The sequence below is a fragment of the Linepithema humile genome, chromosome 8, assembly GCF_040581485.1.
Source record: "Linepithema humile isolate Giens D197 chromosome 8, Lhum_UNIL_v1.0, whole genome shotgun sequence".
In the NCBI taxonomy this organism is placed as follows: Eukaryota; Metazoa; Arthropoda; class Insecta; order Hymenoptera; family Formicidae; genus Linepithema; species Linepithema humile.
The window spans coordinates 7,731,660-7,747,180 of NC_090135.1; the positions used below are offsets into that span (position 1 = coordinate 7,731,660).

At 38.8% G+C, this 15,521-nt stretch overlaps 1 protein-coding gene across 14 annotated transcripts in view; it reads left to right on the forward strand.

Moving 5' to 3' along the window:
- LOC105670558 (Ecdysone-induced protein E74) overlaps positions 1–15,521 on the forward strand; it is a 156,845-nt gene that overhangs the window by 104,333 nt on the left and 36,991 nt on the right. Inside the window, exon 1 of one of the 14 annotated variants that reach the window (XM_067360304.1) lies at positions 177–1,867. The exons of 12 other annotated variants lie outside the window; for them this stretch is intronic. In XM_067360304.1, coding sequence (XP_067216405.1) covers positions 1,519–1,867 — 349 coding nt within the window. In that variant the 5' untranslated portion in view covers positions 177–1,518. Of the gene's footprint in view, positions 1–176; positions 1,868–15,521 lie in introns of those variants that run through there. One more of the 14 variants, XM_067360305.1, reaches the window with a different exon arrangement.

A 15,521-nucleotide genomic window follows, 5' to 3' on the forward strand; every position in this document is an offset into this window, starting at 1 on the left:
CCGGATAAACTTGTGTCCTATCCCAATAGACGGAAAAATAGCTTTCCCCTGCGATAATAATAAAGAAAGGACGCGAGTGAAGGTGGAAGGAAAGAGAGAAAGAGATATTTATTATTAGAAGCCAGCGGGACTGAGAGCCGCCGCCGCTGCCGCCACCGCCGCCGCCGCCGCCGCCGCCGCCGCCGCCGTTGTCTGTCGTTGTGCCGCAGGGAGGACGTCACAGGATCCGACATTGCGGTAGGCTACGCATCCACGCAAATCCCGCGCGCGCTGCGTTGCGTCGTGCCGCTATGCGACGCGTGTGTAATGGTGCCACTGTTATATACGTGTAACCATCACCGCGCCGTATCGTCGACTGGTACCTCGCTTGGGGAGTACGAACGAACGAGCGTCCACCGCTCCACGCCGAGTACGGCCGAAGTTGAATCGCGGAGACAGCCGAGCGGGCGGTCGGGCGCCCTGAGAACGTACGGCGCGGCGACGGGTGCGAGCGAGAGCGAGTCCGGCGCTCGGAGTGTGAGAGTCTGGAGAAGTAGTGAGTGAACGAGAGTCTGGACTAGCGGGCTATCCCGGTTTCGAGTCAGTCAGTGTGCCACCGGCGATCGTAGCCTCGGTGTAAAGGAACGCGGTTACGCTCCGTCAAGTCGATCCGCGTTTGCTTCTTTCTCTCCGCGGTCTCTCTTCGGAAGACAACACAACGGCGACGAAGTGAAGAAGGTACCGCGTGGTATTTCATCGTTCGCGGACAATAGAAATGAGATCGTCGTAAAACATTGACGAACGAGTTACCGCCGAGTGAAAACAAATCCTCTTTTCGCGCGACCGTGAAACGCGACAACTCTCGGCTGTCATCGTGAAGCTAAATTCATTCTGTCAGTTTAACAGCCTGAGCAGAATGTTCAGAGCGGTGAGAGCGCTCGAATAGTGTACGGATTGAGTCATCGAGAACGCGAACGCGTTCGCAGTATCTCGAAAAGGTCGCGGGATTTGGATCGCCGTCGAGTGCAGGCGTGCCACTGCCTCTGACAAAATCCCTCCGTCCTTCCCGCGAGATTCTACATTTGTTTCTATATCTCTGTTTATCTACTTTGTTCTCCGCCCCGTGTTCTATCTCGCCGTTGATCGCGATTCGGTGAAGATAGCAGCAGCCGGGCCTTCAGCTGCCGATAAGCCGGAAGTGAACTGTGGAGAAACGCGCTGGCGTCGTTTATCGTCGCGCTCGTTTTCTACGAGTCGGCAGGACAAGCACCTCGAGAATAATTCGACACTCGATTGAAGGACGTCCATCATACGCGCCGACGGGAATCTCTGAGAAGTGCAATGTCGTAAATTTGTCGCGAGAGAGTGCACCGTTCGGGATAAACATCGAGAAAGAGAGGATAACGAGAGTCGCGAGATGTTGTATCGAGTGTCCTGGTAGTGCGCGAGCGAAGGAGGCGGCAAGAGGAAGATCTATCGATCGCCGAAGGGATTTGGGAAGGGAGTAGACTTATTCGCGTCGCGAGAAAGCCAGGTACTATGCTGGAGGATCAACCGCTGGACTTGAGCGTTCGCGTCGGCGATTACGCGGAGCTCATCAAAGAGGAGAAGGACATCAAAGAAGAGAAGGATATCAAAGAGGAGCAGGAGCCGCGGGAACGTAAGGATGTATTACTTGTCGATGATTACGGCAATGCGGCGGCCGCGCTTAGACTTCGAGGATGCTTTGCCACCGTGTCCGAGTACACTCAGGAGCGAGAGGATCGCACCTGCTCCGAGGATTCCGACGACTCGTGCTCCGACAACAATCACAAGGACGGCGACACGAGATCACGGTCCAGGCCACCCGGCACCAAACCCTACAAGAAGAACCTCATGAGACGATACCGTGAGTTATCTATGGACCGAATTTTTGGCTCTTCTATCTGTATCTTCGACGTATTGTTTTCGATACAAACATTCTGTTACAAATATTTCATTGAGTATTTTTAAATCTCTTTAGGCATATTGTTCTACAATTTTAAGTATTTTAAAATATCTTTGTCTTTATATAAACAAATATATGAATCGTTTTTTAATTGGCCGGAAAAAAAGGAGAGAAAGATTGAAGGGAGAATACTTGAAATTTTCAAATATTTTTTCTATTTAAACTCGTCAAGTTATTTGTTCATTTACAAATCTAGTGAACGGAATTTATCAGAGGCTATTGTTTACCATTCCTGACAATTAACGTGTCAGCTTTCATGATAAAGAAGCTGATATTTCATTGCATTTAGTGTTTTTTTGGTTACCCATTTTGAATTGGATAAAATTTCCTTCCAGCTCTTTTCAACAAACAACGAAAAGAGAATAAATTGCTTAGAGGTCATCGTGTCCTAAAGCATACCAAAGTATTTTCTTCCTCTCTCTTTCTTCCTCGCACATTTCCGGTAGCGAATCGCGACGAGTTGATTGGCGCGAGAGGAATTACTGTGCCGCACGTACTTCACTGGCCCGGCGTGCCGCCGCGCTCGTACACACTCGCACGCGTATGATCCAAGGTACGCACGTATACGCCGGGCCAGTGCGTAATTTCGGTCGATAAAAATATTACGCAAGCCACTCCGCCGAAGGTCGTTTCGCGAGGCGGCGACGGCGGCGGCGACGATGGCTGCGAAATCGAGATATTCGTCGAACCGTTTCACGTAATCAGCTCGAAATCGTTATCACAACTGCGTTTTCTCTCTTTCTCTCTCTCACCTTCGGTCAGATAATACCTTGTGACCTGCCCCAACCCCAACAAAATTAAAGCTTTGCATATCGTTTTTATGATTGTGCGATTGCCTTCCTTCAAAATTTAATCACTTTTTAGATAAATCGAATTATGGTTTTGCAAACAGTTTTGAACTTTACAATCTGAAGCAATGTTTCGGAATTCAGTCATATCTTTTTTAGCTCTCTGATAGATTTTTTTATTATATCAAACATACGTCTTGCTTAAAATTGATTAAATAATTAACTTCTGCCATTTTTAATAAAATTGTTAAAAAGACACTGCTCCTTCGATGAATATTAAACAGTTTTGACATCAAATTTAGTTAAAGTTGAATAAAGATGAAGGAGGTTACATTAATTATTTGTAGGTTTTTGAAACTCAATTTTCTAATAGATTAAAATTTTTAAGTCTTCATAAATTAAACAAATTAATAAAAAAGTTCCAATATTTTTATTAAGAAGAAATTTACTCCAAATTATAAATTTATATAATGCATTTAAAATTAATATAAACTTTTGCGATAAATTTTTAATTAAAAAATTGCAGCTTTTAAAGAAATAGCTTAGCGTACACACTGTGTATTTATGTGTATGTATATGTACGTATATTCTTCTATTTTGTCGCTGCTTTTTTTCTCGCCATCGAAATGTCGAGATATCTTCTTTAACTACATTAAATTCTTTAATTTTCGATTGCTTGCGTTGCGTAATTATATTATTATGAAATATTAATATCTTATCATATTTCTCTTCGTACAGTCTTATTTCTGTCTTTTTTCTATCGTATTCTTGTATTTCATCGTGCATTTTATCATCAGCTTGTCATCTCACTGAATTTCGTTTAGCGATCTTCGAGAATTTCATTAAACGCTTCTTAATTCTTAAAATGCACTTATGCTTAAAATAATCCAAGTACATGTGTTTTTAATATAAATTACTTATATATTCGCTTTGATGTAGAAAAATATCTTTGTTATTTATATAAAAAATATTTTATATTTTTTATATAATTGACAAAGATATTTTATTATATTAATATTGTCATTTTATATAAGATATATAAAATATAAAATTTTATGTAAATGACAATATTAATGAATATATGAAATATATACAATGAAAATATTTTTTATATTATTTTTATATTACCGTGTTCACAGACGATTATAAAAATTTAAAAATATTACGTAATTTAAGCGTTAACAAAGAATCTGTTCCGTCGGAAAGTGAGAGCAGAAACGATATTCTGAAACTTCAGTTTCTGAAGGCAGTATCCTTTGCACCGGGATATCGGACTCGAAAGGATCATATTTATAGAAAATATATTAGAGCGAAATTTTTTATGGTTTCAGTATTATTCTGCTTATTGGTTTACAATCGAGATTTAGTTATTAAAAATGAAGGAATGCTTTAAAATTTATGAGAAATGAGAGCGACTTCCCCACGTTAGCACCGAGTTCGTTTAAGCGCTGAGTTCTTTTTAAATATGGATCAACAGGATAACCATAGGAATTCTTTCGACGTCATTCTTTTGTATGCTCAAGAAAAATATCATGGAGAACCGAACATCATTATGTTTTTCGAAAGATTGCAAAGGAAAAGTCTGAAAAATTTCAGCATTTCTTTCAGGTTTGATTTCTTGTAGGAATGTTATATTTTGCTAACTCGAAAATTTTCCAAATAACTTTTTTTCAGCAAGAAATGGATTTTTCAATATAAAAAAAGTCAAAAAAACAAAAAATATTTTTCTTGAAAAGAGGTAACAGGGAAAAAAGAATTAATTAGAATCTATTAATTGCAATCGTGTTGTTTCGCTTAAGCAAGCGAAATCATTGTGTTTATTAATCGCGTTCCTGTAGCTTTACAGGAACGCGATTAATAAACACAATGATAATTCAGAGATAATAGATGATCTAAGGAAAGACAAGAGTTTCCTTGTACTCGTTCACTGCACATACATCGAGTAAACCTTGAAGAAAATGCAAAACCGTAGAATCCGTCGTTTGACTCATGTTTCGAAATTTAAGGTGACTTTTTATTGCCTATAACTGAAAGCTTTTTTTACTTTCTGTTGGAGAAAGAAAAGGCTGAGACCTTTTTTAAGAAGTATTGTACATAGAATTTCGAACCCTTTTCTTGAAAAAAAAGGTTGGGACGACAGACGAGAAGCGAGTATATATAAACAACGCGACATTCTTTCTCTCTTTCGCACGAACCAACCAGACTCCTAGAAAAAAAATGACAGGAGAAAATTCGAGAAAAACATAAGATGCAGACGGTCACGATTCGATTATTCGAAGACTTTTTTGCTTGCTTTCCTTTGCTTTTCTTCTATCTTGTTAGTTTCTACATATAACTTTCTTGTCGTTTAAAAGCAATTTGAGCCTTTCACTCATCAGGTAGCTAACGGCTGGGTGTGACTGTAAATTCGTGTTTGCTTCCGGCAGCAACCTCCGGTGCAACCTTGGCATCCGACACAATACTGCGTTTCCGGTTAACTTCTTATTGCATTATTTGATATAGTTCGTTTGTGGACGACCCGCACATTATTTTACCTACAAATACTTTCACTGATTGGATTTTGTCCGAAGAAAAGATTAAAAAAAAAATAATTTTCACATATTGGTTGTAAAAATCCTTTCATATGTTAAATTATTTTTTTCACAAAGAAATTATAGACTTACACATCTGTTAATGTTTGTAAAATAGAATTTAAAAATCGAAAAATATAGGGATACAATTTCTATGGTTTTGTCCTCACAAAAATTTTTAATTGTGGGGAAAAGTTTTTTCATTAAAGTTCTAATCTTCTTTTGCTTTAAAATTTTTTACTTTTTATTTTATTCTTATACAAAACGAAACTTCCATGCAAAAGAAACTTTTACGCATAATACTATACACAATTTATATTAAAATTAGACTTTCTTACAAAAAGTTATTTATAACAGATATATGTAAGACTAAAATATAAAATATAAAACAATAAAACTAAAATAAAAATCACAGATAGAGAAAGCATATATTTAAAATTGTATTTGCGCATATTTGAAATTGTGCGGCAAGATAATTGTATGGAGCATTCTGTGTGGAGTAATGTTTTAAAAAAATGAATAAGATTAATCGTGTGCTGTTTGAAGTCGTCTCGATAGTTTCCGCGAGAGCCATTGCGTACTTCTTGATTAGCCAACCCTGGTCAACAACCGTCACCTTGATTTGCCGTAATGCCAAAATGTAACACGTTATCAGATAAAATTGTTATCGCGCGCTTAAGAAGTGTGCCAGAACGTGGAGGAAGAAAGCACAGAGAAGGATAGCAGAAATTATTTTATCGCGCCGGGATACTCGAGCGATAAGTCGACCACAGATCAGATAAAGTGAAATTATGAATTGCCTATCGATGTAATTTACAAAACTGCTTGTTATAATAATAGCGGCGCGACAAATCTGATTTTGGTCGTATTTCTGAAAGACTTTGAATATTGCTTATTTTGTTAGTATTTTTTTGATTACGCAAAATTAATTATGATATAATTGCGGGATTAAAATTGCATTAAGAGTTGTATTGATTTGGAAAATCATAAATTGTTTCACTTGAATAGATCTTCAAATTTTGCTCAATGGAATGATGAATGTACAATCATTTATTCTCATCGCTGTTGCCTTTGCATTTTAATGCTTACACGCAACGTATTATAAATATGGACGCTTGTTAACATCAATTTGCTAGATTTTTGAAGCTATTTTAGTGTTAATTGATTTTGTTTCTACTTTTTATATTTTTTTGTGTTTGTTCAAAATATTAAAATCTAGCACTCGAAACCGGTTATTATTTCGTTAAGAATTAGAATTGCGCTCGAAAGAATCGCAACTGTGACATGAAAAATTCGATAAAGATAAAAAACGAAGAAGAGATGCGTAATGACAGATGAGATAAAGAAGAAAGGCAGAGGATTGAAGGGTAATTTCAATCTTTAAATTACGAGGAGCGAGAATACGATCCAGGATTTGTTCTCCTTTTTATTCGCACTTGTTTTTTCTACGTCTTCCTCTTTTCTTCCCGGCTTGCGAGAGAGCCGGAAGAGGAAGACAGATTATTTCCGGCCGCGCTCTTCTCTCGGAATGTACGAGCACCGAGCAGGTCGGTGAGTTAATCAGGAAATGAAGACGCTTCGATCGCCTCATGGGGGGAAAAGCAGCGTCTGTCGACCGTACAGTTAATCAGCGATTGCATGGGAGTTGCTCTATCTCTTCTCTTCTCTCTCATTCTCTTTTCCCTTTGGTGGGTTACTGCAGGAGAAAAAAAAAAAGAAAACTAGACACGCCCTGAGAATCATTAGATGATGTCGTTAACCTGACAGAGTCTAGTCTTAAAAGTATATCCTGATGATAAATATTGTGAGACGTTCTTTTGTCACCTCATTTTTTATTTTGCACGATAAATACAGTTTTCTCAATAATTGAAATTTTCGCTACTTTCGTTAATTTTGATAATTGCGTCAGATTTGCTTTAGATCATTTTTGAAAATAATCTATACCGCAAATAATTTTATTTTATATTATAATAAATTGAAGACGTCGTAATAATTATAGAATAGTAGGATTAAACATGTTTAACTGATAGTCTAAGCGATCGGAAGACGTTCACATTGTTCGTCGCAGACGACGACAATGAAGGAAGAAAGATTTGCCGCCGGCGTTTGTATTTAAATAGCTAATGGTTCGAGAAAGCACACGGACTCATTATGATTCAGGATATTGGCCCGCCGAGGAAGGAAGAACTCGCTTCCTGTCTGTGCGCACCCTCTCGTATCTTGCTTGCCCGTCGGCGCTTTTTCCCTTTCCTTTTTATTTCTTCTGTGAATCCTATACGGAGATTTCGTCTCTTCTGTCAAGAATACACGATTTCTCTGTGGAGTTCGACGAAGCTAGCTATAATTAGAAAAAAAAAATCTACAAAGTATCGCCTTCTAATCGCTGTTTCTGTATCGCAAAAGTAAAAGGACAAGTGCATTTGTATTTAAAGTTACATTTTCTTCTGTTTACTTCCAAACCGTAGAATAGCGTTACTCTTTCGACAATATTAAATTCATTTTTTAATAAAAGTTTCTACATTAACCAGATGTTAGTTTTCAGATTTTTATTGTATTTGTTCGTGTCTGTAGAGCTGCAAGGTAAACGTAAAAAGTTGAAAATTAAGAATTTATATTTCTCAGTTCACATATATGCACACAGATTCAGTAATGCATTAAGTTGCACGAAATTTTAATAGTTGAAGCATATATATTTTCTACTTTATGACTGTTGAGAAATATAAAAATATTAACATTTTAATTTTATTTAATTTTTACACACATCAAAGGTGCCAAATTGTCGGGTTTTGAATCATAAGTATCGAAATACGATGCATCCGCCTCGAATTGTTGAAATTTGATTCAACTTTATGTATTATTGATTTTCGATTTGATAAATTTCCATTCCGAAAACTATTGTGATCGTAACACGAGGCGTATCATTTTAGGTATTACTTAAATTCTTATATTGGATCATTCATACGGTCGGTGATTACTAACGCGGCAGCGGATAAATAGCGAACCGTTCTGACGCTGCAAAATTTCCACACAGTCTTTACTATGCAAACAATAACATATTAGCTTTTGAATTTCGAGAGTGAGAGAGAGTGCGGTCGAGAGGGTATCAGTATCGAGCACGCCGCGTGGTTCTCAGGTGCGCGTGATTGATTTAAAATTATCTCTAAATGCGTTCGCGCGAAACTGACCTACATCCGGACCCTTCCGCGGCCGCTTTCCGCACGCTCAATTTCCTTCGTGTCGCCCCCGTTCGCGGGGAAGAAGAGGAAAGATCACGCTTCAAATTTTCCGCTTTTTTTTTATTTTTTCGTTTTTTTTAGAGCGCCTTTTTTCTTTCGCCTACCGGAAAAGCCTCTACGATTCTCTCTGCTGCATTTTTCAACTCCCGCCTACGCTTCTCCGTCCTTTTCTCCTTCCAGCCCGTCTTACCTATCTTCTTTACGACCATCGCGAAGAATTTTTTTTTATAGTCTCTAAGGGGAAAGCAACGCTGATCGCTGCTCCGTCGCCTTTTTTCTCTCCTCCTTGAAACTAAGATCTTCTTCCTGCGTCTTTGACCAAGAAGAGGGACGATGATCACCCTCGTTCGCCCTTTTCTCAGTCCACCCTTTTACCCCCGAGCGGTCTCACACGCCTCACGAATTTCCGCTTCGTCCGGCCGGGATCGATTTTCCGCGGCATTTTCCACGCCGATCGGCCCGGAAGAGAGTGTGCCCACGAGAATAGGAGCGCCGGGTACCGCGATGGAGGGAGACGTTACGCGCGGGGAGGGAGGGCAGCAGAAGTGCGCGCGGGAGCCGCGCGCGGAGGGAGTGAAGGACGACGTGCTGTAGGCGGTCGCAATAGGAAAACTGGGGTAGACTGTCCTTGCGCTCTTGGGTGATTATTGGAACGTTGGCACGGCGACGCTTACCTTCTTCTACCGGGTGTCCCGTTTACGAGGCCATGACCGATTGGTACGCGCGAATCATCCACCAAAACTCGATACAGTCTTTCGAAAGAGATTACTACGCTTCGTGATTGCACAATTTGATATCTCTTCGAGAGAATTTTATTCAATCTTAAAGTGGAATTCCAGTTTTTTAATTTAATTCTTTAGAACGCGGCAGTTTGCAACCCTTCCAAAGATAAATGTAATATATATATATCGTAAATGAAATAATATTTATTTAACATAGTAGCTGAACGTTTTCTTTGCTACGTACTTGAAGCATAAAACAGCTCAAAGTGCACACAGAGAAATACTCGTATAATATGTATTTAGGAATTTAGGAAACGCTTCAATGTTTGTGGTTTTCGATTAAGTTGCGAATTCACGGCGTTCGGTCTCTACCCTGGAATGAACAAGGGGTAATATTGAAACGTAAACTTTATGTTTGTGTTTGGAGAAACAAGACACGCTCTTTCGTTCGACCGGACGGAACTCTTTACGCCTCTCGAATCATTGAAATTCGATACTCGCGCGGAGGAAACCGTAAAAACGTTTTGGGAACGTGGGATATTCAGAATATGCTCTGTGTACTTGTAAACCGGGTGTTCCAGGGCAGCTGCGTATCTCGCGGGAATCCAATTCTTGATTAATCCAATTTAATAATTTTTGAGATCGTGAAATCTCGAATCACGGAAGGTAAAGATTTTAAATTTAACTTTTGCAAATTAATAAACAAGTAAAGCGTTTATTTGTATTTTAAGAGATATTATTTTAACGAGATTTTAATTTTGCATTTAATTATTATTCAAAATTACTAATATTGGAAACTGAAAAGCAGGTAGAGGAAAATCGGTAAAATTACATTTTTTGCGAAAAAAAATTGGCATTACATGTAATTGCGCGCAAATTTTGCAACATTATTTTGATAGCATATAGAATGTGTATTAGATGTTCCCAATTTTCAAGCCTGAAAAGACGAAGTTGGTGACGTGTGCACGTTGATACGAGGGACAAATGCTGCATAAGGTTCATTCATCATGATTAGCTCACTTCAACGCAAAACGCGTGCAATTTGTGTTGCGCATGATAGGTACATCATCGCTACGTGACACGACGATAAATAGTAGTATAGGCGAGAATAGATCTTCGCGATTCTAATTGCGGCGCGTATCCGGTTCTATTGGTCACTCAAATCTCTCTTGTGTCGATTGTATGCTCGCGGATTGATCTTGAATGATCGCATCATCGCAAATCGATCGTTCTTGCCGTATACGCGAAGCGGCTAATTGACGACCCTATTGGAATTTGAAAGAAACACCCTGTAGCGCGATCGATATCTACCGCAAGCGGTGCATTAATTACCAACTAGCGGCTGCAATCACGACTGGAAAATAATCAGCCGACGGCCGCGCAATTAATTTTCACCGCGCATCAAATTTTACATGTCGACTCTGATCGATAGGAAAATAATAGCACATCGTAATAAAATAAATACGTACGGTCAACTGCAGGTCGAATTGTACGAATTGCGCTTTGTTTCTCGCGAAACCATTGTGATACCTGCAGCGGACACAAATTTGTTACGAAAGGACTTTTTATCAATCAATCAGTGTTGAAATTAATTTATTGAAAATTACAAGTGGGAAATTCTGTGAATGCGATCTCGTAATTCTGCAAGCATTTAAACATCAAATTTTGCATATGTAAATTGACAGAAAACATGAAAAATTTTCACCGCTAATAAGAATTTTGTTTGAAAAGCCAATTCTCCATGAAACCATTGTACTAATACTTTTTCAATCGCTAATTTACTATGAAAAAAATTTTTAACAATTACTAAGAACTTAAAGCTACAAATAAAAGTTTTCTCGATACAAATTTGCGATTTCAAAATTATACTCCAATTATACGATATAAATTTTATACAGACGACAGTCGTAACTGATTTGCAAAATTTCTGAGAAATTTTCAAGACGCAAAGAATCAATTGACGACGACGGATCACAACGGGACACCCGTTAGACGTTGTGGGAGTGCGGCATCGGAGAAATGAGAGCCGTGTCGTAGGTACGCGAACGGTGCATAGAGGAAGAGCAGCGCGCGTCGCTGAATGCACTAGCCCTGACCTACATAGTAGAGCGTGTTGTGGGCTAGGCGAGGCCTAGCTACGCTAGAGTTACCTAGACCATTATAGCAACGAGGCATAGGGTGTAGTCCTCCCTTCTCCTCTCGCAAAGGCGCGTGACGAGCAAACCGTGTAATCACGTTCGCGCGTTTTGTTCGGTTTCTGGGACCCGACAAAAGGGGAATGACGAGGTGGTGTAAAGGGTCGTCGGACGCATTCCCTGGGTGCAACGCTTTGCTACGTTACGACGCGGAGCTAAATATTGAGTGCAAATCGCGCGGCTTAAAAGCGCCGGTAATGGATCGCTGGTTCTTTAATTAATAAGTTGCGTTGGCTGTACGGTTAATCTGAGAAAGAAAGGAGAACCGTATATTAATTATAAAATTATTAACTGTGACAAGTATTATTATATTAAGATGCAATAAGTTACATAAGTCTTTAATATAACAAATTTTTTTACAAACTTTGCAACAGTTTTTATAACAATAATGAAAGACACATTTTTGAGGGAAAAAATAATTATTTTCCTAGAAAACTGATAACAAAATAAATCGCTGTAATGAATTTTCTAACTATTGTTATATTAATCATAGAGGAATACTGCGTCTAACAACACATAACTCACTGTCACAATTACACCCTACGTTACGTCACGACTGACTTCGCTCATTTATTCTATTCATGCTCATCGGGTGACGACTTAATAAGCAAGAAGAATCTAACGGCCGATGATATCGCGGTTAGCTCGTGCCCGCGTTATTATATCATAACGCGGAGGTCGACAACGGTACCGCGGTACGATTAACATTATGTAATACGCGCGTTTTGTACGGGGCGGCTATTACACGCGGCTCACGTTGCACAATGCAGCTCGATCCTCGGCGCGTCAGTAATGAAAGTACTATTTTCCAATCGAAACGAGTCCCGGCACTCGAGCTCTCCCCGCGCTTGCTCGGAGAACGTCGTAACGTCGTTGTCGACGTCGACGCCGCGCTGCTGCCGTTATCATTCCCAGCGTCTGTCCTTGACATCCTTCTGCATTCCTTCTCTCGCTCCTCAATAATCCCCTTTTGCGCGCGAATTAACGAACCTCGACCGGCAATTCGCGAACTGGCCAGTAATCCTTTCAGCGAATTGTCGCAATTCGTTCTTTAATCGTCACGAAATCGGTCGAAGCCATCGTTACTTGTAGAAGGAACACAGATATTGACGCGATAGAGAGACGAGAAAACAAATGTTCGCTGAATACTCACGCGAGGCAAAGCTCAAGAAATTTAAATTCCTATTAACGCTACTAGATTTTACATAATAAGTTCTTTTGTAAGAAATAACTACACTTCGCAATCGTGAGATATTGCTACCATTGCTACCATCGCCTTCGACTCGATTAATTAAGACTATTGATTAATCGAAAGTCTGACGTATGATAAAAATATATTTTTTGCCTCGAGTAATGACTTGTTGCAGGAAGAGAAGATACAAGGAACAATATGTTACACCTGACATTTAACACTCTTTTTCTCCGGATATTTACGAACAACATTATCTTTATACGGTTTAACCGTACCAATGAATACCTATTTTTCCGGTAATTATTTTGTACATCAAACGGAGCGAGAATTTTAGGTCCGAAAAAAGATTATGGTTGGGGAAATCTTCCTTTCTCCGAGAAATTGGGTGATGTTTTCAACGACAAAGAAAAAGAAAGATGCGTGAATAGGTGTTTCTATTTGGAACCGAAAGGAAGAAAAGAAAGTAGGCGTCGAAAAGATACGATCTAGGGGTTGAAACATGTGGCATACCTATCCTGCCCTTGTACCTGAATTCTAGCCGATACCGTTAGAAACGTCACGTCAATTCTCAAAGAATGGATAACCTAGTTTCTTGCGCTCTCTTATGTGTGTGTTTAACGGTACATCCCGGTTCCGATTTTACGCCCTAATGAGAGGGGAAGGGTTGCCACCCCCGTGAGAAAGAATTTACCCAACCATTGTGAAGCCTTTTAAAACAAGCGCCCACTCAGGTACCTTTCCCGTCCCGTCTCTTGTTCTCATCTTCACACAGTCCTCCATAAAACATTGTTGCAGGAATGTGGATCTGATTAAACGTTAGTCTCTTCCACTTTGTGTTTGTAATGTTTAACATGTCAATCTTGAAAGATACATGAGAAAGCGATTTCTGATACAAACTTGTGAAGTTTATTTGAGGAATTAATTCGGGTCATTGCTTCCAATATTTTACAAATCGAGCATGCAAGTTTGTGCATCTTTAAATTAATCATTCTATATAAACAATATTATTCTTTCCGATATTGATATTTTTTGAAAACTAAACTTTCCAAAGAAAAATTGAAATCTTTAAAAGTAGTTCTATTTTGCCCTGAACTTACGTCAGCGAAAAATTGAAAGTGTCTACTTTATTTTCTACTTTAATTTTACGTATTTCCTTGCATCGTTTGTCGTTTCTTCGTAACGTCACGGAAGAGTTATTTATTGTATCCTATTTATTCTTCTTACTCCCTTTTGACGGGTTTTTATCTGCTGAAGGAAGTAGGCGTACGCACTTTGGATATACACTCGTTTCTCGCAGAAACGACTCTGCAGAATAATGGAGAACGCTCGCTCCTTGACGGGGACCATTCAATCGGGAAAATGGGTCATAGTCAGCGCGTCGTTTCCTCCTTTTTGAATGGGGAAAGAGAGCGTTGTAGCGACGGCATCAAACCAAATATAGATCGCGATTCGTCGATCGCGAGCTCTAACTCTCGAATTTTAAAATATCATCATCTAAACCAAATATTGCAGATGATGCAAAAATATTCGAACTAATACAAACAGTAATTTTACGTTGAAAAAGAATCCATATTAAATTTTTACAATAGCGGTGTGTGTGCCAAGAAAACGTATAATAAATTTAAAGGATGTTCTTTTTAGACGATTCGAAGCGATGCGAAACAGAAGAATTAGAACAGTATTAGTAAAGATAATAAAAGATTAGTAAAGATAAAAAATAAATTAATTAACAAGATAAATGACATAAACATAAAAAGAAGAGACAATATCGACATGTTCGATAACCAGGTTTGTTTCGGGCGAAACACCCACACATATTTACGTGCATACGCACGCGCACTGTCCGGGGCACTTTCGATTTCGTTGGCGGAGGAGGAAGTGGGTCGCGCACAAGCACGCGCGGCATGTCGTTTCCGCTATCGAAACTTCCGGCTTTGGTAATCCGTTAATGTGAGAGACGTCAGTGCCATAAATTAGCGTCTTATACCGGCAAATTGTGCAGGCGAGGCAGCCAACGAATTAGTATCATTAATTTGACAGACTTATCAATCGGTCAATTTGTCACTTTTTTGATATTGTTTTTTAAACGTTATGAATAAAATTGAACTATCTCTTACAGTTTAAAAAACACGAGCCAACGAAGATTCAAAAGAATTGTACAACTTTTACATTCCACATTTTACTTTTGCAAATTGGAAATGGAGCATTAAACTAACGTCAAAGTAGCACTTTGAGATAGTTACTTTTGACGTAAGTTTGATTTCAATTTTTTATAGTGGATACGCTAGTTTCATAGACATTTCTCTGGTTCTGACGATATTCTTGCAAATGTTGAATCGACGCCGCCCGCGTAAATCAACACGCTTATAACGCTTTAACGACCTCGATTAGCATCAGATTGCATTTATCGATATCGATCGCACGCTCTTGTATGGTATAACTTACTTTTGTTCTTATGTATGTCGTAAACGTCACACTTGTTTCCTGTTATTGTAATATCACGTATCATTTTTGCGCATATTTTTATATTTATATTTATTGCAACGCATTATAGGTAAGTTGCACGATTAGTTTAATTCTTTTAATTCTATAATTTTTATTTTTTGTGTCATGTTATTGTATTTAATCGTAGTTTTTAATTTTTTATGCATAAATCTATTACTATAAGTATTACTAGAAATTTTCTCGAGTTTCTTTAAGTAAGTGACAAAAAAGTACGCATATAAATCCAAAAAAAAAAAAAGAGAATAATATACGAAACATCGATTGTGCTTAATGAAGCAGTTGGATGTTATGTGAAATATTTTTGCAAATTTAGTTTGTTTCGCTAAATGAAAGGTGTGACTTATACT